Source organism: Nicotiana tabacum, chromosome 5 (genome assembly GCF_000715075.1).
Source record: "Nicotiana tabacum cultivar K326 chromosome 5, ASM71507v2, whole genome shotgun sequence".
NCBI lineage: Eukaryota > Viridiplantae > Streptophyta > Magnoliopsida > Solanales > Solanaceae > Nicotiana > Nicotiana tabacum.
Window position 1 is genome coordinate 123,112,766 of NC_134084.1, and position 26,230 is coordinate 123,138,995.

At 38.1% G+C, this 26,230-nt stretch overlaps 2 protein-coding genes, 2 long non-coding RNA genes and 1 other non-coding gene across 11 annotated transcripts; 1 reads left to right on the forward strand and 4 right to left on the reverse strand.

Annotated features, from left to right (window-relative positions):
* Positions 1-1,240: 1,240 nt before the first annotated feature.
* Positions 1,241-13,089, reverse strand: LOC107762761 (heme-binding-like protein At3g10130, chloroplastic). Of its 5 annotated transcripts, none has more exons than XM_075254011.1 (9): positions 12,740-13,089; positions 12,361-12,450; positions 12,179-12,249; positions 10,272-10,397; positions 3,756-3,857; positions 3,551-3,655; positions 2,299-2,434; positions 1,726-1,835; positions 1,241-1,609 (listed from the first exon to the last, which is right to left on the reverse strand). In XM_075254011.1, exons 1-9 carry the CDS (start codon positions 12,948-12,950, stop codon positions 1,535-1,537), a joined length of 1,026 nt encoding a protein of 341 aa, XP_075110112.1. In that variant the 5' UTR covers positions 12,951-13,089; the 3' UTR covers positions 1,241-1,534. The 5 variants fall into 5 exon arrangements, with proteins under 5 accessions (XP_075110112.1, XP_075110111.1, XP_075110115.1 ...); XM_075254010.1 differs by having other exon boundaries at positions 12,361-12,453; XM_075254014.1 differs by having other exon boundaries at positions 10,472-12,249; positions 12,740-13,077.
* Positions 9,097-10,263, reverse strand: LOC107825072 (uncharacterized). Its single transcript, XM_016651908.2, has 2 exons — positions 9,391-10,263; positions 9,097-9,312 (listed from the first exon to the last, which is right to left on the reverse strand). Exons 1-2 carry the CDS (start codon positions 10,219-10,221, stop codon positions 9,235-9,237), a joined length of 909 nt encoding a protein of 302 aa, XP_016507394.1. The 5' UTR covers positions 10,222-10,263; the 3' UTR covers positions 9,097-9,234.
* Positions 13,090-17,942: 4,853 nt separating the features above from the next.
* On the forward strand, positions 17,943-22,369 carry LOC107825070 (uncharacterized). 3 transcript variants are annotated; one of them, XR_012709749.1, is made up of 7 exons: positions 17,943-18,105; positions 18,243-18,340; positions 18,481-18,538; positions 19,435-19,463; positions 19,595-19,691; positions 21,136-21,183; positions 22,068-22,369. It is a non-coding gene; the product is annotated as an uncharacterized LOC107825070 (long non-coding RNA). The 3 variants fall into 3 exon arrangements; XR_012709748.1 differs by having other exon boundaries at positions 17,944-18,105; positions 19,440-19,463; XR_012709747.1 differs by lacking the exon at positions 19,435-19,463 and having other exon boundaries at positions 17,948-18,105.
* Positions 22,370-24,215: 1,846 nt separating this feature from the next.
* On the reverse strand, positions 24,216-25,555 carry LOC107825071 (uncharacterized). The gene is made up of 2 exons (XR_001656987.2): positions 25,183-25,555; positions 24,216-24,652 (listed from the first exon to the last, which is right to left on the reverse strand). It is a non-coding gene; the product is annotated as an uncharacterized LOC107825071 (long non-coding RNA).
* LOC142181416 (U6 spliceosomal RNA) lies at positions 25,275-25,380 on the reverse strand. Its single transcript, XR_012710069.1, has one exon. It is a non-coding gene; the product is annotated as a U6 spliceosomal RNA (small nuclear RNA).
* Positions 25,556-26,230: the final 675 nt, after the last annotated feature.

A 26,230-nucleotide genomic window follows, 5' to 3' on the forward strand; every position in this document is an offset into this window, starting at 1 on the left:
TGCATATATTCACGTTTCTAACCATAAGAACATGATTTCAGTGTCACATGAAAAGTTTCCACTAATAAGAAATTGCATTTTTTAAGGGAAATTGGAAGACTCTCGAGTGGAGGTAGAATAACCATGAAAAGTGGGACAGGGTAATGCTCCTCTCACCAATTCATCACTACAATAGAAATGAGAAAGATATGTCACAAGTAAGGTTAGATTGACCCTGAGAAGCAAACTCAGTCCTAACGGAGAGATTTGGAAAAATTAGTCTGATCTCAAATCAGCTCACATTTTCGGGTTATCCTACAGGCGACAAGGGAGATTGAGAGGTTTAATAATCAATACCAACAGTTCAGTAGTTTGAACTCAAGTCACCATTACTTCTTCGGGTTATCTTAAAGGGAGATTGAGATGCTTGACAATCAAATTACAGATCTTCTATTTTGAAAAAGTTAAATTATCGTATATTCCGCATGTACTTGCTCATATAATCAGTCTCAAACCATGACAAAGAAGGATGGTTGCAGTAGGTTAAAGACCAACTTAAATCTAGTCAATTTATGATTAATCATTGAAATATTTGGACATAGTATGTATATTGATAATTCATATGCAACTTCTAACTAGATTGAGACTGATACCTAGTTGTTGTTGCATTGTCAAGTAATATGCAACATATAAAGCTAAAAGGAAAGGAATCTTTATGCTCGATAAGAAAATTGATGACAAAAGAATGTGGAGTACTCGGAACAATCCATGTCCGAGGGAGTACAAAACATTAAACTGCAGCAACTCACATATAAGTGGTACCCTGGGAAAAAAAGGCAGCCCGGTGCACGAAGCATCCCGAGTTTACGCAGGGTCCGGGGAAGGGTCGCACCCTAAGAGGGTGTGATGTAGGCAGTCTACCCTGAAGCAAGCATCAGTGGCTGATTCTATGGCTCGAACTCGTGACCTCTAGGCAGTGATGTAGTGTAGTATTACCGGGCTCAACTGAACCCATAACTTTTGACGCGGAGTAAAAATTTATGTGTAAAAATTCATTAAAATTACAAAAATAGTAAATATGAACTCATATCTTTAAAAATATAATGGGTTCAATGCTAAAAACTTTAAAAGTTGAACTCATAAAATTTAAATTCTGGATCCGCTTCTGCCTCCAGGTCACACGGAGACAACTTTACCGTTGCTCCAAGGTATCCCAGGACAAAACCACATTATCTGCTATTCAAACATCGATCAGCTTCCAGGAGATTAATAATATTACCCAAAATATGCCCAATAGAATTCAAATGGAGGATCGAGAAGAGTATTAAAGACAGTGTTATTATATTCAGAGTTGAAGCATAAGTGACCTTACATTTCTGTGCATGTACATAACCTTGTTACCAAAATGTCAAGCAATCACCAAATATATATATATACATATATATATATACAAGGAGTATATCAACACAATATATTTACGCCATATATGTTTTGCTTCACTGGTTTCTATATATCAGTGCACGGATTTATCTGCAAGATGTTGCACCCTGACTAGCTATTCCTGTTTCCTTTCAACTTCCAGGCTAATCTCATTCCGACGTGTGAATGGAAGAGTGAATGGTGGATTATACTGCAAGCAGAAGTATAAAAAAAACACAACTAGTATGTCACTTGGGGGTTACACTAGGCCAAAATCTGTTCCCCAGGAGAATTACAAGTACTATTGAAATGGTTCTACGAATATACCTGTGCAACTTCTATCGAGGCACCATCTTTTACCCGAAACTCTGCATCTCCCTTTAACGCAGCACATAGTCTTGATTCTCGGGCTTTAACTTCTTCATCAGTCACAAAACCTTTGGTGAATCAAATGGGAGAAAGCTAGCTAAGTTAGGATATAAAACTTGAAAATAGAATTCCTAAATGTTTTTGCTTTTGAACTCTGAATGGAAATTGCTATCTACCACAACAGGCATATAGCACGTCAAAGGAAAGGCACAGAAAATACAACTAGATGCAAGTTTCTCTCATATCAAAACAAGAGAAGCTATCAATAAAGCACTAAGTAAACTTAAACAAGATTTACTTCTATAGACCAATGAGACAGAGCTCGGCTTCCAATTACTAGGATATTGAATTTCAAATAAACTTTAATGCAAATCTGTCTAGAACTTTGTATTAACAGCAACAACTATGCCTCAGTCCCACAAAGTTGGGGTCGGCGCTATGAATCCTCACTTCTTTCGATAAGCTCAACTCATATCATCATCATATAAAATAGAACTTTATATTGACATGCTAAAATCTGAAATCACAAACCTGAAAAAGCAACAACGGCGACAGTTTTCCTAGGCACCTCCTTGATAGTTACGGAGGAATCCTTTGGTAGTGGCAAGTCCGAACCATACTTTGAGGGCATGACAAAGGACATCCTCCACTTTCCTTGATCTTCCACCTAATGAAATTCTTAATGAAATTCCAGTGGGTATATTTTTTGGTGAAAATATGTGCGCACGACATTCCGAAATACAAAAACTATATACACAATGTTTATCTTTTTTTCTTCTGGGTTTAAGCCCTATAACATAGGATCATACATCAAGCTAAAATGAGTTTTTCTTTTCTAGAATGGACTAAATCCGGTTTCAAGGTTTCTGGGAGTAAAGAATTCTTATAGGATGCCAATCTATATGGAGGGCCCATTTTCACATAAAATTGGTTTTTTATGTTACAAAATGTTATTCTCAGAAATTAACTTAAGAATTACAAGAAAATGTGTTATCGTTTATATAGGGGTGTATATTTTATTCGTACCATAACCTTTATCATTAAGAAGATCGTTCTTTGTGACTGTTATTCCATTCGACACTTGTTCTAGACTAAGATTAGATATCGCATTATATGGACAAACCTATAGGTATATACCATGTGTGTGTGTTTGTGTGTGTGTAAGTATCTGATAGGAGTTTTGTGCATTTTTTTCCTAATTATTAGTATACTTTGAAGAACCTGCAAGAAGTACCCACACCCATGTCACACTTGTTTGAAGGATCCATGCAACATAATCAAACCTGGAATCTAACAGTTTCCACTCTCCCAGATATGGATTTGCAATACTATCTGAGAGTATTACAGGTTTAAACTATAAGCATCCAGAATGTTTACGTTTTATATGTACCCCCATCCCCCGGCGTATAGGCCTAGCATACAATTGAAAGATCCTCAAATCTCAATCTAAAGCACATGTCCTCTTTTATCAATTCCAGATCAAGAGCTTAAATGTTTTCCTTGTGATAGGTAACCAGATGATGTTTCTTTTCAATAGAATCAGTGAAGTCTGTATTTCCATTTGACGACCTGTGGTCATTTTAGAGTAGTTTTTCATTTACCATTTCCCAAGTTATGTGGTGACTCAACTTCAATAGATTAGCAGTTAATATTTTGAGTAACACCATGTCATACAAAAATGCATGCGCATTAGTAACCAAACCATATGTCACGAATGACGTAGTAAATATACACAGCACAAGAACTAAAAGGGAAAAAGGAATGACCAGAAGACGATCTGTACCCTTTTAGTTATCACTGAAGTAGTCATTTCCATCTTCTCCCCATCAGATTGAGTTCTACGAGTGATTACGGGTGTTGTCATCGCCATACTTTCCTTCTTTGTGTTCTGGAAATCATCAAGAAAGAGAACATAACCAAAGAAGAACACCATTACAATGTGGTTGGAGGCGATCTAAGTTTGACTCTCTATAAGTACCTTTAACTACCTTACCAAACAAGTACTCTGCCAATGTGTTGAAGGATTGAGATGCACCATTAAAATCAAACCCATATTTCCCAAGCATTGTAGCCTCCGCCGCAAAGTAAGGCTGTTTAAAGTCACAATATTACTTTAGATAAATCAACTCGGAGTTATAACGAAAAGAAAAGATGGTTAAAGGGACAATAAAGAAAAGAATAATTATCAATATGACAACATAAAGAGATGTCGGTGATTAAAGTTCTAATAATACAACATATCTATAATCTAGATTAATGCTATTAATAAAAATAAGTTAGGAATGACTAAGGAGGACAAGAATTTAAGAGCATATACACATAAGAAGAAATATCTGCACCATAAATAACAGGGCGACTGATGGTCCAGATTCAATTTTAATACAAAAGTCGATCTGCCAAAACGATTTTATGTCAATGAGGACTTTCAAATATCAGGATCCAGGGCTTCCGTGTGCACGGAAAGAGCTTATGACATGCTTAATTCTAGGTGATCAAACCAAAAATTAGAACATAAGATGATTATTTGTAAAAACTGGCACCTCTGCTTTCTCATCATGTTTTAACACTGAGTCAACAACATGTTTCTCAAAATTGAGAAAACTCCTGATTTGTGATCATTAGTCTATTTCCGTCAACTCCATTCTTTTCCAAAATACTTTTGAATACCAAATCTCATTCAGGTTCATTTGTTTCTTTTTCTTTCTTATTAATAGACATGCTGACCCCCTGCTACAACTATCGCTCTCCAGTTGTGCCATGTACTTAAACAACCTTACTCTCCTCGTTCCATGTGTATTGTGCATTTCATAATCCATTTGCAATCCCCAGGTGCTTGTTTTTTATGACCATAATAAGGGAAATCACATATATGAGCTAAGGCCCATTTTATTGGAAAAGATCGTAGAATCAAGTTACAACAAAATCTGCATGAATGTCTCTTGTTTCTATTTACATGACCTGGTAAATTTTACCAACTAATGCTTTCTTGTATTAGTAACCTTGATTACTTCAAGAAACGGATCATTCTACTTCACTATAATCACCATATATCAAGAATTACTGACTAAATGATTAATCTTTATTTGAGAATATATAGCTGGTGTGAACAAAACGTATCTTACCTACTATTTGTATCTATGTAAGTAGTATTCTAAAGGTTTCTCATAACAAGTTTGCCCTCTATCTTCAACATATTTTAATGAAGATTCATTTTTTTTCCCGTCAAATATTGCTCCCCTCTCATCTGGAACCACTCCCCCGATAAAGTTGCAGAATGGATGCATACAAATCTAGACTCTACTGGGAAAAAAAAAAAAGGAATGACAACATTAGTAATCACGACCAAGCTGACCAACACCCCGTCTCAGTTACTGGGCAGTGAAGGTCAACAGAGCCCACTCCATTTCTCTTCTATGACATCCGATGAATCGGTAAGAGTGACGCCTAAAATCATGACCAAGATACATCAGTGGCAAGAAAATGTTGAGTCAAGCAAAGGGCAAGGATACCCTGACTATATATAGCCAGGGAAAGCTCTCAACTTGGGGTGGTTCTCCGATTTCCCAAAAGGAAGACAAAAAGCTCCCTTCTTGTATTCTAGAAAAAGAGGAAATGACCTCGAAGAAAATGTGTAAATCTGCTTCCTCATCGATTGATGAGAAAGATAATGTCGAATCTTAATAAGATCGACCACATCTCTTTCATCCCATATGCAATTATTGTTGTTAACTTTTCGATATGGAATTAATTATGTTTGACTAAGATTTACCCCTTCATCTTTAATTGATTTGTTAAAAAAGGTTTTAATATCTTTTGAATCAAACAATTTGGCGTCGTCTGTGGGGATTTCTTAGTGAAAATTCCTAGTTTCTCTCAGATCAAAGCCAAGAAACACAATCACCCACCAAAGGAAGCACGAAGAGAGAATCCAACCCACGCGAGACATGGGAGCAGCGCAGTAAGGGAAGGAGAGCCAAGTAGGATTACCAAGCCTAGAAATCCTCGCCACATCAACCACACATATACTAAACAAGGCAAGCGGTGTTACCAACCTGTTCTCCCCCACCGGACCACCTAGCGGGAGCGAAGGAAATCTCATCCTCACCTCCCACTCTTTGTCCAGACAAGCACATAAGACCCGCGTGGACGAACGTACACAGGAACATCTCGATTGACGGACAAAAATTGCTTCAACACAGCTGAAATACCTCCTGCCAGCAACATCTCCGAGCTGGACGGCAGGAGTCGGACAAGAAAACTATAATTCGTACACAGCACGAACCTAAGCGAAATATCAACACCTCGTATTCACCAGCGTTGCACCGTCTGGTGCAAGCAATACCAAACAAACTGGGACTCCTACGGAAGATGTCCAACTCTCAAGAAACTGGGAACGACGACGGGCTGTTATTTCGATAAGTTCGAAATAACACCTTCTAAGGCCGAGGGCCTTCGCCAAAAAAGAGAAGGGTTCGACCTCGATCGAACGACGACGGCCTGTTATTTCGATAAGTTCGAAATAACACCCTTTAAGGCCAGGGGCCTTCGCCAAAAAAGAGAAGGATTCGACCTCGATAGAACGACGATGGGCTGCTATTTCGATAAGTTCGAAATAACACCCTTTAAGGCCGAGGGCCTTCGCCAAAAAAGAAAAGGGTTCGACCTCGATCGAACTACGACGGGTTGTTATTTCGATAAGTTCGAAATCACACCCTTTAAGGCCAGGGGCCTTCGCCAAAAAAGAGGAGGGTTCGAACGACGATGGGCTGTTATTTTGATAAGTTCGAAATAACACCCTTTATGGCCAGGGGTTTTCGCCAAAAAAGAGGAGGGTTCGACCTCGATCGAACGACGATGGGTTGTTATTTTGATAAGTTCGAAATAACACCCTTTAAGGCCAGGGGCCTTCGCCAAAAAAGAGAGAAGGGTTCAACCTCGATCGAACGACGACGAGCTGTTATTTCGATAAGTTCGAAATAACACCCTTTAAGGCTAAGGGCCTTCTCCAAAAAAGAGGAGGGTTCGACCTCGATCGAACGACAACGGGTTGTTATTTCGATAAGTTCGAAATAACACCCTTTAAGGCCAGGGGCCTTCGCCAAAATAGAGGAGGGTTCGATCTCGATCGAACGACGACGGGCTGTTATTTCGATAAGTTCGAAATAACACCCTTTAAGGCCAGGGGCCTTCGCCAAAAAAAAGAAGGGTTCGACCTCGATCTAACGACAACGGGCTGTTATTTTGATAAGTTCGAAATAACACCCTTTAAGGCCAAGGGCCTTCGCCAAAAAAGAGGAGGGTTCGACCTCGATCGAATGACGACGGGCTGTTATTTCGATAAGTTCGAAATAACACCCTTTAAGGCCAAGGGCCTCCGCCAAAAAAGAGTAGGGTTCGACCTCGATCGAACGACGATGGGCTGTTATTTCGATAAGTTCGAAATAACATCCTTTAAGGCCAAAGGCCTTCGCCAAAAAAGAGAAGGGTTCGACCTCGATCGAACGACGACGGGCTGTTATTTCGATAAGATCGAAATAACACCCTCTTAAGGCCAAGGGCCTTCGCCAAAAAAGAGAAGGGTTCGACCTCGATCGAACGACGACGGGTTGTTATTATGATAAGTTCGAAATAACACCCTTTAAGGCCAAGGGCCTTCGCCAAAAAAGAGGAGGGTTCGACCTCGATCGAACGACGATGGGTTACTATTTTGATAAGTTCGAAATTACACCCTTTAAGGCCAAGGGCCTTCGCCAAAAAAGAGGAGGGTTCGACCTCGATCGAACGACGACGGGCTGTTATTTCGATAAGTTCGAAATAACACTCTTTAAGGCCAGGGGCCTTCGCCAAAAAAGAGAAGGATTCGACCTCGATAGAACGACGATGGGCTGCTATTTCGATAAGTTCGAAATAACACCTTTTAAGGCCAAGGGCCTTCGCCAAAAAAGAAAAGGGTTCGACCTCGATCGAACTACGGCGGGTTGTTATTTCGATAAGTTCGAAATCACACCCTTTAAGGCCAAGGGCCTTAGCCAAAAAAGAGAAGGGTTTGACCTCGATCGAACGACGACGGGCTGCTATTTCGATAAGTTTGAAATAACATCCTTTAATGCCAAGTGCCTTCGCCAAAAAAGAGAAGGGTTCGACCTCGATCGAACGACGACGGGTTGTTATTTCGATAAGTTCGAAATAACACCATTTAAGGCCAAGGGCCTTCGCCAAAAAAGAGAAAGATTTGACCTCGATCTAACGACGACGAGCTGTTATTTCAATAAGTTCGAAATAATACCCTAAAGGCCAAGGGCTTTCGCCAAAAAAGAGAAGGGTTCGACCTCGATAGAACGACGACGGGCCGTCATTTCGATAAGTTCGAAACAACACCCGTTAAGGCTGAAAACCACGGAAGGAAAGAAAAACCGGGACTCGCCATACGGGCATCTATCTTGCACCAAAGCCATAAACAGTTGAAATAAAAGTGAAGTACAAGACAAATAGCTAAGAAAAGAACTCTCATTTATACAAAGTCACAGTGCGGGCTATCGCCACTTACATATGGCCCAAGCCAACCAAAAAAAAACAACAACAACACGAACGAACGACAATCGACAAACAATTGAAAATAAAAACAAAGGACAACATTCTTCATTCGGCGTCATCACCGCCGTCACCAGCACCATCACCATCACCACCATCATCGTCGTCTCCAAGAGGTTCTCCATTACCATCATCCGCATCCCCATTAGCTTTGGGCGTCGCTGCGTCATACCCACAATTGATGCGAGCCTCCCGTGCTTTCGCTCGTGCTTCTTCATAAGCAGCCTCAGCCACGGTGCTCGCCTCCCACAAACTCTTATATATATCCCGCTGGGCTTCAGCATAAACCCAGAGCTCATGCAATTGGGCCGGAACGGTAGCGGAAGATGACTCAACTTAAGCCAATAATCGCTCATTTTCTGCCTCCAAAGCCGCGACCCGATCTCCCAGAACCGATGCCTCTTGATCAATCACGCTGATGCGCTCCTCGAGCCTCGCCTCCCTGAGGGTAGTTGTCGCTCTCTCCGACTCCTGTTCGAATTGGAGGACGCGGATGGTGTTCTCCAGGGCCATCGCCCTCGCCAAAGCCTCGGACCAGGCACTCTCAATGCTCTCCAACCCAGCAACTTTGCTCTCCAGCGCAGAAAATTTTCTCATCCACTCCACGCTCATCGCCTCGACCTTGACCAAGTTCTGGTCCATCTCCGGCTGCATCGACCTCAACCTTCCCTGCAGATGCTCGCATTCCGCTGCAACCCCCTTACCCAGCTCGAGCTCCTCGTCCTTAATTCGAAGTTGCTCCTCGAGTGCGCTCCTGCTGCGGATGGTCTGCATCAATTCCTGGTCTCTTTTCTCCAACTCCTCACCAAGAGCCCGATTACGGGGGTCCGTCCTCAACCGCTCATACATCTCGCGACACCTGTCGCAATAGCGACGCTATTTCTCCAGCATCTTCAAGAAAATCCTTGCCCGGATGTTGGCCCTGTGAATGTTTTCCACTTCCACCATATATGTCTGAAAAACGTAAAGACGGGGTTAAAATAGTACTTTCGAGAAGGGCGGAAGCATAAAGCGAAATAAAATGTATCGTACCCTTAAGACCATGACGGCCACCTCGTCTATCAACTCAGCATCAGGAACAGACCGAAGGGACTCATTCTCAGCTTCGGAGCATAACAGGCTGAATTGCGGTACCAGATCCTCCCCTTCCGCCAAGAGATTAACGCCAAAAGGGATCCGAAGAATACGGGCCAAGCCCCCTGCATTAACCACCGAATGAGTAAGACCCTCCTCAAACATCCTAACATCATCGGGGTCCAGGTCTGACTCAGATTCATAGTCGTCAACCACCACGCCTTTTCCCCTTTCTGCAGCTGAAGAGGAAGCACGACTTGCTGCAGAAGATGAGGGCATGTCTGAAATCACGACGGCAACCCCAGAAGTCTGATTCTCCACCGCGACATGTTGTTGGTCACCAACAACGGCAGGGATTTCTGATTGAGCCAAGACGGCGGCGGGAGTTTCTGATTGCTGATCGCGGACACCGACCATTCCAACGGTTTGCTTCGTCCCTATGGGTGGAGCCGCAATAGCACCCTCTCCAGATCCCGTCGGGGAGAGTCGTCCAGATGAATTACTGTTGGGGGACGCCGTCTCAAACTCTACTCTCCGTCTCTTCAACGGTCCCTCTTCCTTTCCAGTAGATGGTGACTCACCCGTTGGGCGAACGATATTGGTCGGAATCTCGTCATGAGAAGTGGCCCTCGCCGGAGTAACCAAGGCCGCAGACTCAACTGAAGCAACCCTCGATGAAGGTCGGGCAGTGGGTACTGCGATAGGGCGAGCGGATGCGGCCAGCTGGCGGAAAGCTAACGAAGGAGCCCTTGCTCTCCGCACCCTCCCTAACAACGACGAACAACGCATAAGAAGCTAAACAAAAAGAGGAAGAACAGTAGACAGAGAAGTCGTCTCACCTGTAAGGGGCCTGCGTCCGAACCTCTCATGAAAGGTCGATCATGTGCGAATCCCCACTGTATGGGGAAGTATGGCCTCCACCCATTCACGGATACCTTCGACAGGCAAAGGGGGCAATCTCTCAGCTGCAAAGACGAGATAAAGTTTAGTACTCGCAAAAAACGGTCGAGCATTTCACTAACTAAAAATACAAACTTACGTGAGGAGTTCCATCTCTCAGGGAATCCCGTTGGGTCCGCCACAATATGTTCAGTCCGCACATAAAAGTAATTCTCATAGAAACGACGGTTGGTCCTGTCGTCCATCTTCACCACCAGACCCCTCGACCCCCGAGGGCACATGTGAATCATTGAACCACGAATAAGTTGAGGAGCAAAGATGCTGAGCATATGGTCCAAAGTAACCTCACGACTGACGAGTTTTGCATACTTGAGCAGCATAAGAAATATCTTGTACAAATACGGTGAAAGTTGGGCGGGACACACTTTGTAAAAGCGGCAAAAATCCACTACCAATAGGGGAAGAGGAAGTGTGTACCCTACGATGAAGGGGTAGGCGTAGAACACACAGTACCCGGGGCAGTCGAAATGAACTATGTCTTTTCCCACTGCCGGCCGCATATCCACGTAACCGGGAATCCCCCACCTTTCCTTCAACTCTACAATGTCCCTCTCCCTCATGACAGAGTGAACAGGTTCTGGTTCAACCCCGGCAGGAGTATTGAAGTCAGTCGGCTCTCTCACAAGGCGGGCCAAGATCTCAATCACTGAGGGGACCTCCTCATCCTCCACCACGTCTGCCCCTCCGGTGATCTGGGAAACATTTTCCGGTGTCGGATTAGCAGCGGGGAGATTGTCACGAGAAGAATCACCAGCCATTCTTGTCAGAAAGTACGCCAAAGAAATAACAGAAAGAAGAGATGAAAGTTTTCAGCAAACAAGGGGGGCACGAAGAAATTCGAGGTATCGGAAAGAAAGTATATCAGCAGAATTCTCCCAAGTGAAAGATGAAGTGTGTCAATCGAATGACAAGTTTCCTCTATTTATAAGAGACATAAATCCCCCGAGCACGAAACCTAAGAGTCGCCATTCAAATCAGATAGGGCACGAAACGTTTCAGTCTCCTAGAAACGTGTGTCATAATGGTGATAACCACGAACCAACGCTTCAATACCAAACGATGTTTCGGTTTCGAAACCGCCGCAACGGTCCAAGAGGATCAAAAGAACGTCGCCACTCCGTTAAAAACCTACAAAATGTGACTAAGGAACGGAAAGTCGTAGGTCAGATTTCTCTTGAAGTCGTAACGAACATGATCCGTCTGCCGAGTCCGACATAGGACGACCCCGACAGACGGAGGGACTAACTGTATTGGTCAAAATCTGACCATCACGACCAAGCTGACAGACACCTGTCTAAGTAACTAGGCAGTGAAGGTCAACAGAGCCCACTCCATTTCTCTTCTATGACATCCGACGAATCGGTAAGAGTGACGCCTAAAATCATGAACAAGACACATCAGCGGCAAGAAAATGTCGAGTCAAGCAAAGGGCAAGGATACCCTGACTATATATAGCCAGGGAAAGCTCTCAACTTGGGGGCTTCTCCGATTTCCCAAAAGAAAGACAAAAAGCTCCCTTCTTGTATTCTAAAAAAAGAGGAAATGACCTCGAAGAAAATGTGTAAATCTGTTTCCTCATCGATTGATGAGAAAGACAATGCCGAATCTTAATAAGATCGATCACATCTCTTTCATCCCATATGCAATTATTGTTGATAATTTTTCGATCTTGAATTAATTATGTTTGACTAAGATTTACCCCTTCATCTTTGATTGATTTGTTCAAAAAAGTTTTAATATCTTTTGAGTCAAACATTAGTAATAAATAGAATCATAGGGTAAATACCTCAACTTGTCTTATCTCATACAGATCACTGCGTTTCAGAACATTGAATTTCACTGTCTCCAGATCCGGCACTTCAAGAAGATAACAGTAATGGGAGCTAGTCATTAATTTTAACCATCAAAATTCTCATTATTATTAAAATAGAGAATATAACAATCATAGAAAAAATTGAGAAAGAATACCAGACATCAAAGCTTCCTCTAAAGTCCGATTTTCGAATATCCTCTTCGAAAACACGTATTTCGCGGTTTCACCCGCCAATTCCGTCAGAACTGCTAACAATAAAAAAAAATGTAATAACAATTAATGAATCAGTCAATCGACTAGGTTCTCATTCCTAAACTAGCCAGAGGACAACATGAATCATTTATATCTGCTGCGCTTCAGCCATCAAGCACAATTCCATTCCCGTACAGGTAAATAATTAGTCTTTTAAACTAAATTAATTTTTTTTCCCTGGAAAGCACCGGACGAAATGTTAAAAGAAATCAATTTTTTTGAGAGACAAATGCTTAAAATCCGATTAAAGCGAGAAATTAGGAATTGGAGTGAAGAAATTACGTTTCTGAGAGAGAGAAGAGGTTTGGGAGGCGAGAGCGATGACGAGGGAGATGCGAGCTTCGAGAGCTGACGTGCCGTTCCTGCGCTGCGGAGCAGTTGTGGCAACGCGGGAGCTGCTTCTGTCAACTGCCATAGAATTGATAGGCGAAGGTCTGGTTCTGTTTCTGCTAAGATTGTGAGCAGAGATGGAAGAAGGTGAGCACAGAAGCATCTTAACGACGTTACAGTGATTGTTTCACTCCTTTTGAAATTCTGTTTGCTTAAACGAGCAGAGTGCTTCAAAAAAGGGGATTGTGGCGAATTACTTGGTGAATTCCTTATCACATATTCCTTTCGTTACTTGGTAAGACATCTGTCTTTTTACATATAAGTAAAGGTCATTTTCTTAAATAGTAAATTATAAAGGGACATGATGTTCAATAGCACAATAAATATAAAGATATAACAATCACAAATCTTATTATTATTGAGTAATTACCAGATGGTCAGAGAATGTACTAGATCTGATTCTGCTGTCCCTTCAAAAAGCAACTAGAGTTTTCGCGGTAAATCCAGCCTTTTCCGATAACTACATGTATATTTCTATTTTGTTAGAAAAAGAGAAAGATGGCATGGGAAAATGAGACCAGCATCTCTCGTAGCCCCAACTAGCTTGCATGATTTTGATTGGATCAGGAGAATCCTCTTAGATTTTTAGCAAATATTGGGTACCCGAAAGCTGATGACATTATTCTAATTGACGAGATAAGAGGCGGCGTCAACGAGAGGCTAGAGATTTGGAGACATGCTCTTGAGTCTAAAGGTTTCAAGTTGAGTAGGACGAAGACGGAATACCTCGAGTGCAAATTTGAAGTTGAGCCGACGGAAGCGGGAGGTGAAGTGAGGCTTGACGCTCAAGTCATTCCCAAGAGAGGTAGTTTCAAGTACCTTGGATCGGTTATTCAGGGGATCGGGGAGATTGACGAGGATGTCACACACCGTATAGGGGTGGGGTGGATGAAGTGGAGGTTAGCGTCGGGAGTCTTGTGTGACAAGAAAGTGTCACCGTTACTAAAAGGTAAGTTTTATAGAGCAGTGGTTAGGCCTGCCATGTTATATGGAACTGAATGTTGGCCGGTAAAGAACTCACACATCCAGAAGATGAAAGTAGCAGAGATGAGGATGTTGAGGTGGATGTGCGGGCATACAAGGATGGATAAGATTAGGAATGAAGATATTCGAGAGAAGGTGGGTGTGGCCCCCATGGAGGACAAGATGCGGGAAGTAAGACTCAGATGGTTCGGGCATATTCAGAGGAGGAGCACTGATGCACCGGTGAGGAGGTGTGAGCGACTGGCTGTAGTGGGCACGCGGAGAGGTAGAGGACGACCTAAGAAGTATTGGGGAGAGGTGATCAGACAGGACATGGCGCGACTTAGGATTACTGAGGACATGGCCCTTGATAGGGAATTATGGAGGTCGAACATTAAGGTTGTAGGTTAGGGGAGAGTGTGAATATTTCTACAGCACAATAGAGTGAGACTATCCAGTTAGGAGTTAGACTAGGAATGTCATTGGTCGTCTATTGATGCAGGGCTTTACCTTCTAGTTGTACTATACCAGCCATCTATTTCGTATTTCGTATTTCGTATTCTGTATTTCATATCTCTTATATATTGTTGTTATTTTTATTATGCATTTTTATGGTACTAATATATCATCTCCTATTGCTTTTTTGAGCCGAGGGTCTCCTGGAAACAGCCTCTCTACCCTTCGGGGTAGGGGTAAGGTCTGCGTACATATTACCCTCCCCAGACCCCACTTGTGGGATTATACTGGATCATTGTTGTTGTTGTTGTTGTTATGGCGTTACGATCAGTCATCATTGGAAATGCATATCCTGTCGTGTCAGTGGCGAAGCCACATGGTTACAAGTTCGTCGAAAAATTGTATTGTGTATATAGATAAAATATTATGTTTTAGAGGTATATAATATGTATTGAACACCATTTGTCAGAATATTTTTCACTTCTTTCAAATTTGAATGCCCTTGAATAAATTACTAGTTTCACCACTGTATTGTATATATCAATATGCCTTATTTTCAAAAAGAAAGATACCCAAAACTATACATTATATGTTTCTAATGCCTATTTGATTGTATAATTTGTTTCTTTGGCATTATTTTTCTCAGGTGGATAAATAATTAGCTAGAAAAAGTCATGGGGTTGTTTGAATAATAAAAATTACTAGGATCTGTTAAAAAGAAAACGCAGTGTCACTTTCCATATCCTCGTAGAAGCGGAACGTTAAGAATGTTCCTTCTCCTGTAACTACTTTGGAATAAAGAAAGAATAAGCAAATAAGCCTGGATTTATTGCAAAAGTGAAGAAACTTGCAATAAAAGATAGAAAAAGAAAGAATAAGGAAATAAATCACAATCTGTAACCACTTTTGCATCAATCTTGCTCTTTCTCATATTGTTTGAGCTCTTAATTTCTTTGCTTCAATGGCTTTCTTTTGTAGCAGCCATTATTTGTTGCTCGTGCTATTGGTCCAGTACTCCAGTCTTTTCTCCTTGTTCTGTCTTTCTCTTTTGCGAAGGAAGACGGCCCTTTTAACTCCATTTACAGTTTTGGGGATAGCGACTCTTCATCATTAGCTCATGATCAAATTGTTGTTGGGGCATATACTATTAACCATGCATTTGGATATAGTATATTCTAATAATTATCATGGTTAAAAGTCTAAGTGTGAGATTGTTGGGATATATACTATTAACCATGAGTTTGGTTCAGATATAGTATTTATTATGAAATAATTGTTTATTCAGTTTTAATAAAGTTTTAAATAGATCATATAATAGTCTGTGTCTTTTGCTTATATAGTAGATAATTTAGTGTATAGAGTTTAGCTTATACACGGAAGATTAAATCATCGGTTCTTATAAGTATAAAGTTTGAGTTCACAATCTAATGATGGAATTGGACAAACCATCAGGAATGATTGTAGCACAAGATTAAATATAATTAATCTTGATTATGGGAATGGTTTAATTCCAACTTCTTGTGCTAGTACATTTTGTATGTATTGAACGGACCAGGTAGAGATAAGTATTTTATACTGACTTAATAAAATAAACTCTCTAGCCATTAAATGTACTTATACTCTTAATCTTGATATAATTATTATTAGTTGTGTATATTATTATTGTTTTGATTTATTAAAAGACAAGATTCTTTCGTGGGTCAATATGCCTGGTAAATTGGATAATAATAATATACATTGGCGAAATAATAGTTAGTTGATGGAATCCATGTCTCGGTTTAGAGATTGATGATATACCTTTATGAAAGCTTATAAGTTTGCATGTGTAAACCCGGCCGGTGGATTTTGTATCCGACACATGAAATAAGTTAAGCGAAAGTCTAAAGGAAATAATTAATAAATTAAATCATCAGTAATTTAATTTAATTGATTCGTATCTGAATCTTAACATGGGGAATTAAATAAGATTTAATTGATGAATTTCGAAATTGAATAAGGAGTGTAATTACGAATTTTTAGTGGAATAATTCGTAATTAATAATGGTGGATATTAATTTCGAAAATTACAAATTAATTCCATAATTGGAAGCCTTGTTAATTAAATTCTGTGGTCCCTACTGTGCCTAAATAATAGGAAATAAAGGAATCATTTTTCTGGTGGAAAAGAAAACCTAACAGGTTTTGGAAAAGGGTCTTAACCCTTAAAACTTGTGCTATAAATACATAAGGTTTTCCACCTAGAGGGAGGAGTAGATGGTGGCTGAAATTTTCAGCCAAGTTTTCCTAGAAATTTCGCCCACACGAAATTGCTATTTTCGGGTATTATTTGGGTAACACAGTAGAAGACCGTGGAACGTTCGAGGATCACGATTGTGCGGGTGATGGAGATTCCATTGAGAAGTTATGGAACTGAAGGCTCACGTGGTAGAAGAAATATGTTCACGCTTCAAGAGGTAACCCGTGAAATCTCGTTTATGCTAATTGTCTAAATTACATATGATTTTGATACTGGGATTGCTTCCGCCGCATATAATAATCCATCAATTGTTGCAACCCTCAGTTTGCCTTATCCACAGCCATACACCCAACAAGGCACTAAGTACTTCGAGTCTGGTCTGAGTTTTGCAACTCCTTGAGCAAACATCATGCCATTTTTCTTCCTCGAGAATGGCATCCCACCACCGGTCAATCTCATAACCTATCTAAGATTGTCTCCTTCATGAAGTTCTTCTATAAAGACTGCACCTTTTTTCATGACTCTGGCAGAAACAGGGTTCTCCAGAAAGCACTTATCTTTATGGATCAACTCGGTATCAATGACGACAAGCAGGCTTTCTTACATGGAAAATCCATATCTGAAGTGTCTCATCTTGTGCCTGAAGTGGTGGAGACTATTAAAAATTCAGTTGAAAAGCTCATCAATGAAGCTGGAGAAAATAAAAAACTTAGTATCTGGAATTCATTCGTGGGCTGCTTTCTGGTTTTCGGACTCTGTTTCCCGAGGGTGACCCAATTCGCAAACCAGAATATGCCACAGAGTTATTGCATGTTTTGATCGGGCTTCGTATTTGCATTGGGATGGATTTCGACTGACTCCTGAGGCGTTGGATAACCTGGTGGATACGCTCTTCAATAAAAAGGGATTTGTATGCCCAAATTCAAGTTTAGAGAAGAAACACAGCAGCAGTAACAAGGCATCATTCCAAGATCATTCACGAATTAGAGATATGTCTTCTGTTGTTAGGAATTTACTCCTCGTCTATGCCAGTTCTCTGTATTCAATACAATAGCATTAGATTTTGTTCTAATCTGTTTAATGCAAAGACTAGGTTCTCATTGCTTCATATGTACAGGGGAATGCCCCTCTTAGCTTCTGAAACAACTAGCAATTCGTTTCGCTCATACTAAATAAAAGTATCCCGATTTAATTCAAATATTTTTCCAAGGCTTATTTATATGTTTGTTATCTAGCTTATTTTCCTGTTGCCTTTAAACCTTTATTTCTAAGCCTGAGATTAATAAAAAAAAAGGTGTAACTATTTGTAAGAAGCTTAGCAACAGAAATAAGGATCTTACCATCAATTAACTTCATATTATATTTTTTCTATTTATTTCTATTATATAGAAAAGGAAAGATGTCGATCAAGGGCAAAATTGTCATTTTGCTCAAAGGAAAAAGTGCCTTCCATCATTTTTGACACACACGACAGAGTCTAGAATCTGCTCTCGTCTTCCGTCTCTTCTATTCCAACCGATGGAGGAGTTTCAGTTCGCCTTCTTCAAACTTTCAACAATACTCGTAGCTCTTTTCGTCTTCTTATCTATCTATTAGATTTCAGGCATTATTCGCTCAATCCTTGCTCGCATCTTCTTTGTTTTCTCTTTGTCTTCTTTTCTTTCTTTGCTACTTTTAGATCTATTTAACTGTTTTCAATTTCATGGATAAATTTCCTTGGATTTTGTATTTTCCAACCAGATGATGCGGAATTACCATTTTAAGGGCTATTCTCCGTCCAATTTCATTGATGTTGCCTTCTTCTTGCTGATTCACCTCTATCTCTTCTTCTTCATAAGGTATTGAAATTTATTGTTCTACTAACTTAAAACAAAAAGGATATTTAATTTTACTCCTAATTCATGTTGTTCTTCCTTTTCTTTACATTTTTTGTATATGTTATATTTCTATGAATTGTGAATCGCGAGTATGTTTTCAGGCTCTTCTTAACTGCCTCTGCGCACACCCCTCACTCTCCATAGCCGAGGAAAAGAACAGTAAGAACTCATGATAACCTAATTTTGATAAAGCACTAAAATTGGTGTATGGGTTGAGATTGAAATAAAGTGAATGAATTAAGTCAAATGGCTATTGGGAAAAATTTATGCATATAAATTTCTATTGACAGATTTTATTCATTATTTCATGTCTTAGGAATGCTTAATTAGGCTTAAGATGATTTGGGAACTTTTCTTAAAAGTTGTGTTCGAGCAACATCTGATTGTTTAAACTTAAATTCATTTATCTGGCTACAAATTTATGGAATAAGGAAGGTATGTTAAAGGGCATGTAATGGGATTGCTTTATATGATGACTCATTGTTGTTGATGGGATTTGAAAGTAGAGGAATATTTAAAAGTAGAGGAGTAGGAAGTAGAGCACCGAGGATTGATAAAGATTGTATGAAGTTGCAAGACACTAATGGTCCAGAAAAAGGACGAGAAAATAGCACAGATATCCAAAACTTTAAGAAGCAGACAAGAGGAATAGAGATGTAAGGACATGTATAAGAGGATACCTAAGCCAAGGAAGTAGCTTAATTTTTTTTATTTTTTTATTCCTTGTTTATTGGCATCCACTGATACAATGTGTGTTCAACTATAAATTATAGTTGTTTGTCTTATTGGAAATTCTCATTCACCCATCTTTAAGCCTAATTTGTCTTATTTTCTACTGATATGTCCATGTCTTATTATCAACATATGTTATCTTCACCTATACTTTCTTATTATTCTCTACTTTTATGCAATTTTATTAGAATATTCTTTAAGTTTGTATTTTATTAAGATATTTTGTCCAAAAGTATAAGTGACGGATGGATCTTTCCATCTTGCATACTTGACTGATTGATTCACTTGGTTACTTCTTGACAATTGGTTTTTTCTCCTGTTAGTTCAGTACCGAATGCATATGGATTATCAGGTTTGTATATTTATCAGTGGAAAATATTATTGCATTCATAAATACACTTTGTTTTAACATAAATATAGCATGTATTAAAACATTCTTCCATGATGATTACTTTCAACTTTTACAAATTAAAACTATTACAGGAACCTAGAAAAAGGATTATTTTCAAGGTCATGAAAGAGTACTCAAAGGTCCTCCTCCATCACTTCAAGTGGCAAAGGCTGTGAACTATTTAACTTGGTACCCTTCTTTTTATCCATCAAGGCCTCTACATGCTGCTCTTTACTTCCTTTTTGGGTGTAAGTTTTTTTTTCTTCATATTTATGTTTATCATTGTGATTATTGATGGTAAGGCCCAGCTCTCTTCGCATTCAGTTTCTTAAATCAATTGGTGTGTTTGCTTTTGTGCTTTTAATTTATTTCATCACTTTCAAGTTGTAGTTACAAGTTCAAAGATCAATTGATTTTTTTTTAATATTCCGGAACATATGATGACTAATAGCTTGTTTGGCCAAGCTGCAAAAATTAACTTATTTTGAGAAGTGTTTTTTCTCAAAAGTGCTTTTTTCAAAAGTATTTTTTGGTGAGAATCAGTTTGTGTTTGGCTAATTAATTTGAAAAGCACTTCTGAGCAGCAATTAGTATTTGGCCAAGTTTTTAAAAACTGCTTCTAAGTGTATTTTTCTTAAAAGTGCTTTTCAAAAAAGTGCTTTTGGAGAGAAGCTACTTTTTTCTGCTTCTCCAAAACTGCTTCTGCTTCTCCTCAAAAGCACTTTTCTTTCTTCAAAAAGCTTGGTCAAACACTTTAACTTTGAAAAAAAAGTACTTCTTTTAAAAAGAAAAGTGCTTTTGGCTTTGGAGAAGCTGGGCCAAACAGGCGATAAGTCTAGCATTCAAAAACTTTCCTCTTAGTTAGAAAAGGTAGTATTGTAATGCATGAAATAACTGGTGATCGAGGAGGTTTTATATTCATACTTTGAAAGTTCTAGCTTTGATATTGCCTATTATTTGTGGCTACAAGAGTTGCTTTAATTTTTATTTGGCTGAATAGGTAGGGTGATTTATGATACAATAACATGTCGTAGTATGTACACTTTCGGAAATAAGTACTTCGTAAAATTGTACTATTGTTAGGTATTGAGTTTTATTTGTGAATTGAAGTATATAACTCTTTCGCACAGTGTATTAATACCATGAGATATTTTTCCGTTCTATGAGTTTATCTACTAAGATTAAGGACAAATAAAATAAGAAATCAAGGATAGTTTTGCATAATTATTGTAGTGTATTTGGTAACAGTGGCATGGTATAACTTTGTTTGTTTCCTTGGTTATAAGTCTTTGCAAATTAAATATAATGTACTACAAATGTATTTATAAAAAAGTGCAATTTATGCAAAAAGGGTGACAAGAACAAACCAAAATTTTGAGGAAAAAAAAAAACATATTACCTAGGCTGAGTGCCATTTCAAACATAAGGTGCTCTTGCAGATAGAATAACACAAAAACGTCATTATTGTTACTTAGTTGATCAACCATTAGAAGTTTGTTGATTGACCGTTGTTTGGGAAGTTCTAGAATAAGTACCATCTTGAGCTAACTATCTTGAACACAATTTTATGTTTGATTATATCTTCTTCAGTATTTCGTGAACTCTAAATTATTTTCATTGTTGACTCTGGTAGAAATTGATTATTCATCAATGGGAGATTTAAAAGAACCCCATGACTGAGGTATGTATTAGGTCTTGAGCACTACCAGCTTACTCAATATATTTAGATATAAAGAATGTGTTTTATTGTAATTGTCTTGAAGAGTTTGTACTTGAATTAAACTATCTACTCAGTTTCCTTTCGATATTTGACTTATGGAACTTCAGTTTGATACTTTATGTGATAAATACAGTCAATAAATCAATCTATCTATGTCTTGAAACAGAGAAGAAACTTTTCAATTAAGGTTTGTGAAGAAAATGAGAAAAGCAAAGTGGATCACTTTTTTATATTTCCCTTTTCGTGTATTAGAAAATTTTATTATTGACAAAGACCACACTAAGATAATGCTGAGATGACATAAAAGAAATATTAATATCAGTCCATATTTATTCTTGCAGTGATGACAAAAAATATATCAATGTATTTACTTCATATCCTTATATGTTCTTTATAACGAATGAACTTTTTGTGTCACTTAATAGTCATATGATATTAATGTATCTTTTTCTTTTATATGAGGGAAAGTAAAATGCATTGACCAACTTTTCTGGACATCATTTGCATTTCACATAAGTTGTGTCAGCATTAGCTTATCAAAGAAAACATAAGGCTTAGCATTTTTTCGATTTTTTCGTTAATTGTTAGGTGGTTAAATCTTAATGATAGGAAGATCCTATACTGTTTTGATAAAATATTATATTTGATGTATCTTTAGATTGTAGTAACAGTGTCTTGCTATAAAAGGCCATAATTTGACTCTTGAGTATAGTATTTTTCGAGTAGTTTATTTGTGGTGATCGCACTTATCTCTTTATGTCGTGATATTTTTCAATTCTTGCTATCATTTAATATTTTCTATCTCTAAATATTTGACTTCTTATTCTCTACTTGGAATAGGACAGGTTGTCTGAAGAACACATAGTAGCAGATGTATGAATGCAATACACAAAATATTTGCCATACTTTATGTGGCTCTTAGTTGGACTATGTTCTCTTTTGTTTATAGTACAAACACGGATAGCAACTGATATATTTAGTTGATCACGTAGCATAAGATAGTGGGTAGAAAACGATGAAGAAATAAGGCGTACTTGAGCTTGAGTTTGATTTTGTAAGTATATTTAAAGGAAGTTGAAGAAAAGGAAATATTTGCTCAATTTTGATAAATCTAGGGAAGCAATATATATTGTTCTATATTTGTCACTATTTTCCAAGGTTGGAAGTGTGTTTCTATGTTTGTGAACTTATGTCCAATTCTAAACAGGGGCATCCCTTCTTTAAAGCGGGTAAAACAACGTTTTAGGCCCCATATTTATGGGGGTCTTATTTTTTATTACACCTAAAAATGTTGTGAATGAAAATGTTTGATTCTTTCTTTAACAAATATAGAGAAGAAGGATTAGCAATTGCTATGATTTATGTCAAGGAAATTACATTTGAAATGAATATCGAACGCAAATAACGTGTGATATGTAGGAAGAAATAATTTGATGAAAATGTTGATAATGAAATTTCAAAATCTCTTGAAGAGTCCTTTAGAGTTGATTACTTTTTATACATAGTAGATTAGGCTAATTTTTTATTTCACAACAAATTTGAATACTTTGAAGCATATGAAAATATTTTTGGTTTTCTATTTAGCGGTAAAAAAACTGAGATCACTAGATGATAGAAATTTGAAAAAATATTGTCTTAATCATGAATGTTCCTTAAAGCATAATAATCAATCAGATATTTATGGTTTAGATTTATTTTATAAATTAGTAGTGTTAAGAAAAATAGTATAATTAGAAGATAATAGTTTAATTGATATATTCAATCAAATAAAAAAATTTGATTCTTTTTCAAATGTTTATATTGCTTATAAAATAATGTTAATTGCTTTTGTTACCGTTGCTTCAACGGAAAGAAGTTTTTCAAAATTAAAATTATTCTTACCTAAGATCAACAATGTCTCAAGAGAGGTTAAATGAATTAGCTATATTGTCAATTGAGAAACACTCTTTAGAAGAAATTGATTATAAGAATATTATTAATAACTTTGCAGCTAAAAAAAGCTAGAAAAATAGAGTTCACATAAAAAAAAATTAAAAAGTTAAGGCTATCATAAAGTTTGGCTTTAGACCACAAAAATCATCGGACTGGCCTAATTCTAAACCTTTATAGTTTTGTAGGTTCGCTATGTGAATGCGATATTAGACAAGAACAAAACGGGATCAGAATTCAAATTGTTGGGCCCGTGCTATGCACGGGCAACACTTATCTAGTACTTAATAAGTAAGATTCTTTTTCTTTTGTGAAAAGACTTGGGCACTATAGGGTTGTGACTTATCATCTATGATTTGATGATTGAGAACTAAAGCAATCTTTTTGCCCAATTAACCTTTTGGCTTAGTTGAAGGATCAAACATAAGCAGACTAGTTGAGTCTGGTCTACCTGCTGGTATCCGCTGTTTGTATATGAAAATCCAGTTAACAGCAATTCAGGCTCTAACCCAATTCACTTCACTTGGTAAAGAGAGAATACAAGAATTAGGAGAATCACAGTTAATTCACATTTCTGTCAGATCAAATCATTAGGGATGGAAGTTGGGGATTATGGGGAAAGGTAAATTGAACCTAATCCATTTTGTTTGACTTTGAAAATACATATGCCGCATGATATTAGCCATCTAGACATTCTGATGTTATCACATATATAACAGAACAACAAACGCAAGATGTGCAAAGGATAAAACATCCTACTGCATCACAAATGTTCTAGGTTATGTTAATTATGCTATTCGGACACTGAAAACTCATGTACATGTGGTACACATTTTCGACAGACAGAACTAGTCGCTTGCACAACAGGCTGCAAGGGATAGACACAATCAATTTTATAAGTTTTTTCTATATTAGTTCATAATTCACTTCATTAGGTACCATTGTCTTCTCATTTTGTAGTCCATCTGTTGAACCAACTTTCACTATCTTCTGGGAATCAGGAATAGATCCCGCAAACTGCATAGTTATTTATATGCTGCAATATTACTAGGAGAGAGATATCATTTATGAAAAGTCAAGAAATTTAAATGTCGGGGACTTCAGAAAGAATCATGTCTCTATCTTTCGTACAACTTAAGTCAGTAATTCCACTGATAAAAAAAAAGAAAGAAGTAAAGCAGTTCACACAGCACTCAAAGATCAACAAACATTAACAAAAAGCACAGTACCTCGTCTTAACATCCTTCACATATCCGTAGGTGCTATAATGACATTTAAGCATATAAAAGAACCACGTGTTATTCGAACAACCATAGGACCTTTCATTGAAATCCCTTTTTCACCTTTTCCATAGGAAGGCTCCTCCTTCAATGTCCTCGCTTCATTGACGTCTTTAACACGTCATTGTTAAAGAAAGGAAAAAGTTGCTTATATGACACGAAGGTTACTAGATGAGAAGCTTAGAACATAGATACTTCCGCGCATGCTTGACTTAGAATAACTGCAAATTAGTATTCATAGTTTTTTCACTGCAGAGACCAATCTCATAAAGGAATTTACCAACAATTTGGACGAGCTTCCTCAACTTAAAAGAGTATAGAAGGATGGAGAAAAGCCATTGCACAAAAAGCGGCTCAATGTGCAAGTAGATTAAATATAGTAGAACGAATCTATGAATTTATTGATTTTGAATAGCAAACAAGCAATTGTAAACCCTTGCATAATGGGGAACAAAAGATAATCAAGTTTAAAGTAAACCATTGCATTACGACATCGCTGTGATTAAAAGAAAACTAATTAAACAACGAATGATCTTTCAAATTTGCCTCAAAATTTACCTTCAAAAAGAAGAAACGCAAAAGACCATGGAGTGATAAATGTTCCTAATGTAATATGTGTGAATTTCACAATAACATCATGATAAAAGCTAAACAATCAAATTAGGGAATAATAACACGCCTATCGCCGTCAGCTAAATTTGGGGAAACAGGAAATAAAACAGATGAAAAAAATACTGAATAGTTTACGAACCTTAAGAAATCTCGTGAGAGAGCATCGCCGCCGCCGACCGGCAAAAAGAGTTGAGTTTGGGAGCGAAGCATCACCGCCGGCGAAGGGGCAAAAAAAATTTGGACCATTTCTCGATTGTGCATATCATCTTTGAGCAGGGGCCATGCTAATCTTCTGTGTATCGTTCCAAACGAACTCCAGTGTTGAGCTTCCGCAATATAAACAGAGCAAAAACTTCTTCTGCAGCCCATGAGGGAGAATAATAGCCGGTTTGACCAAGCTGCAAAAACGACCTTATTTTGAGAAGTATTTTTTTTCAAAAGTGTTTTAGAGTTTGTGTTTGGCTAATTAGTTTGAAAAACACTTCTGAGCAGCAATTAGTTTGGCCAAGCTTTAAAAAATTACTTCTAAATGTATTTTTCTCAAAAGTGCTTCTCAAAAAAGTGTTTTTGGAGAGAAGCTATTTTTTTCTGTTTCTCCTCAAAAGCACTTTTTTTTTCCTTCCAAAAGTTTGGCCAAACACCTCAATTTTTGGCCAAAAGTGCTTTTGGCCAAAGGAAGCTTGGCCAAACAGGCTATAAGTTGGTTGGCGTTTTATTGGGCTTTTGTTTCTTGTTTAGTTTAAGGCCCACTTGGTTGATAACTAACTAGTGGGCCTCGATTGTAGACTACATTCCATTTGAGTACTACTACTATAATTTATAATTGTTTTTCATTTTAAAATGGTAGAAAAATATACGTAAAAATTGCACGGGCGTTCTATTTGGGCGCCCCTTTTTAACCTGTAGCCGCTTTGTTTTTCTGTTTGTACCCGTACCCGTTTTTTTTAAAAGCCTTTTAAAAAGACTATTTTGCCGTCTTCATTAAAAGACTACTTTCTCTCCAAGTATACGCTAGCCCTTTACTGTCTCTGTCTCTCTCTCCCGTTATTCGCATTTTTTGATTTGTTCTTTCTGAAATCAAAGGGTTTTCGTCGTTATTTTGATTTTTCAACTGCTATTCGTCGTTGTTCCCACATTACGATTTAATCACATGTACATTGCATTAATTTTCTGGGTTTTATTTTACG

What these genes read in the sequence shown, in the direction of transcription:
- LOC107825072 (XM_016651908.2), bottom strand. Translation starts at nt 10,221, where the DNA reads ATGCGTTGTTCGTCGTTGTTAGGGAGGGTGCGGAGAGCAAGGGCTCCT. An exon ending in TGGCCGTCATGGTCTTAAGG is followed by an intron (nt 9,313 to 9,390) that starts GTACGATACATT and finishes TACGTTTTTCAG; the next exon opens with ACATATATGGTGGAAGTGGA.
- LOC107762761 (XM_075254010.1), bottom strand. Translation starts at nt 12,950, where the DNA reads ATGCTTCTGTGCTCACCTTCTTCCATCTCTGCTCACAATCTTAGCAGA. An exon ending in CGGACGCAGGCCCCTTACAG is followed by an intron (nt 3,858 to 10,271) that starts GTGAGACGACTT and finishes GACTTTAAACAG; the next exon opens with CCTTACTTTGCGGCGGAGGC. An exon ending in CGCCGTTGTTGCTTTTTCAG is followed by an intron (nt 1,836 to 2,298) that starts GTTTGTGATTTC and finishes GATTCACCAAAG; the next exon opens with GTTTTGTGACTGATGAAGAA.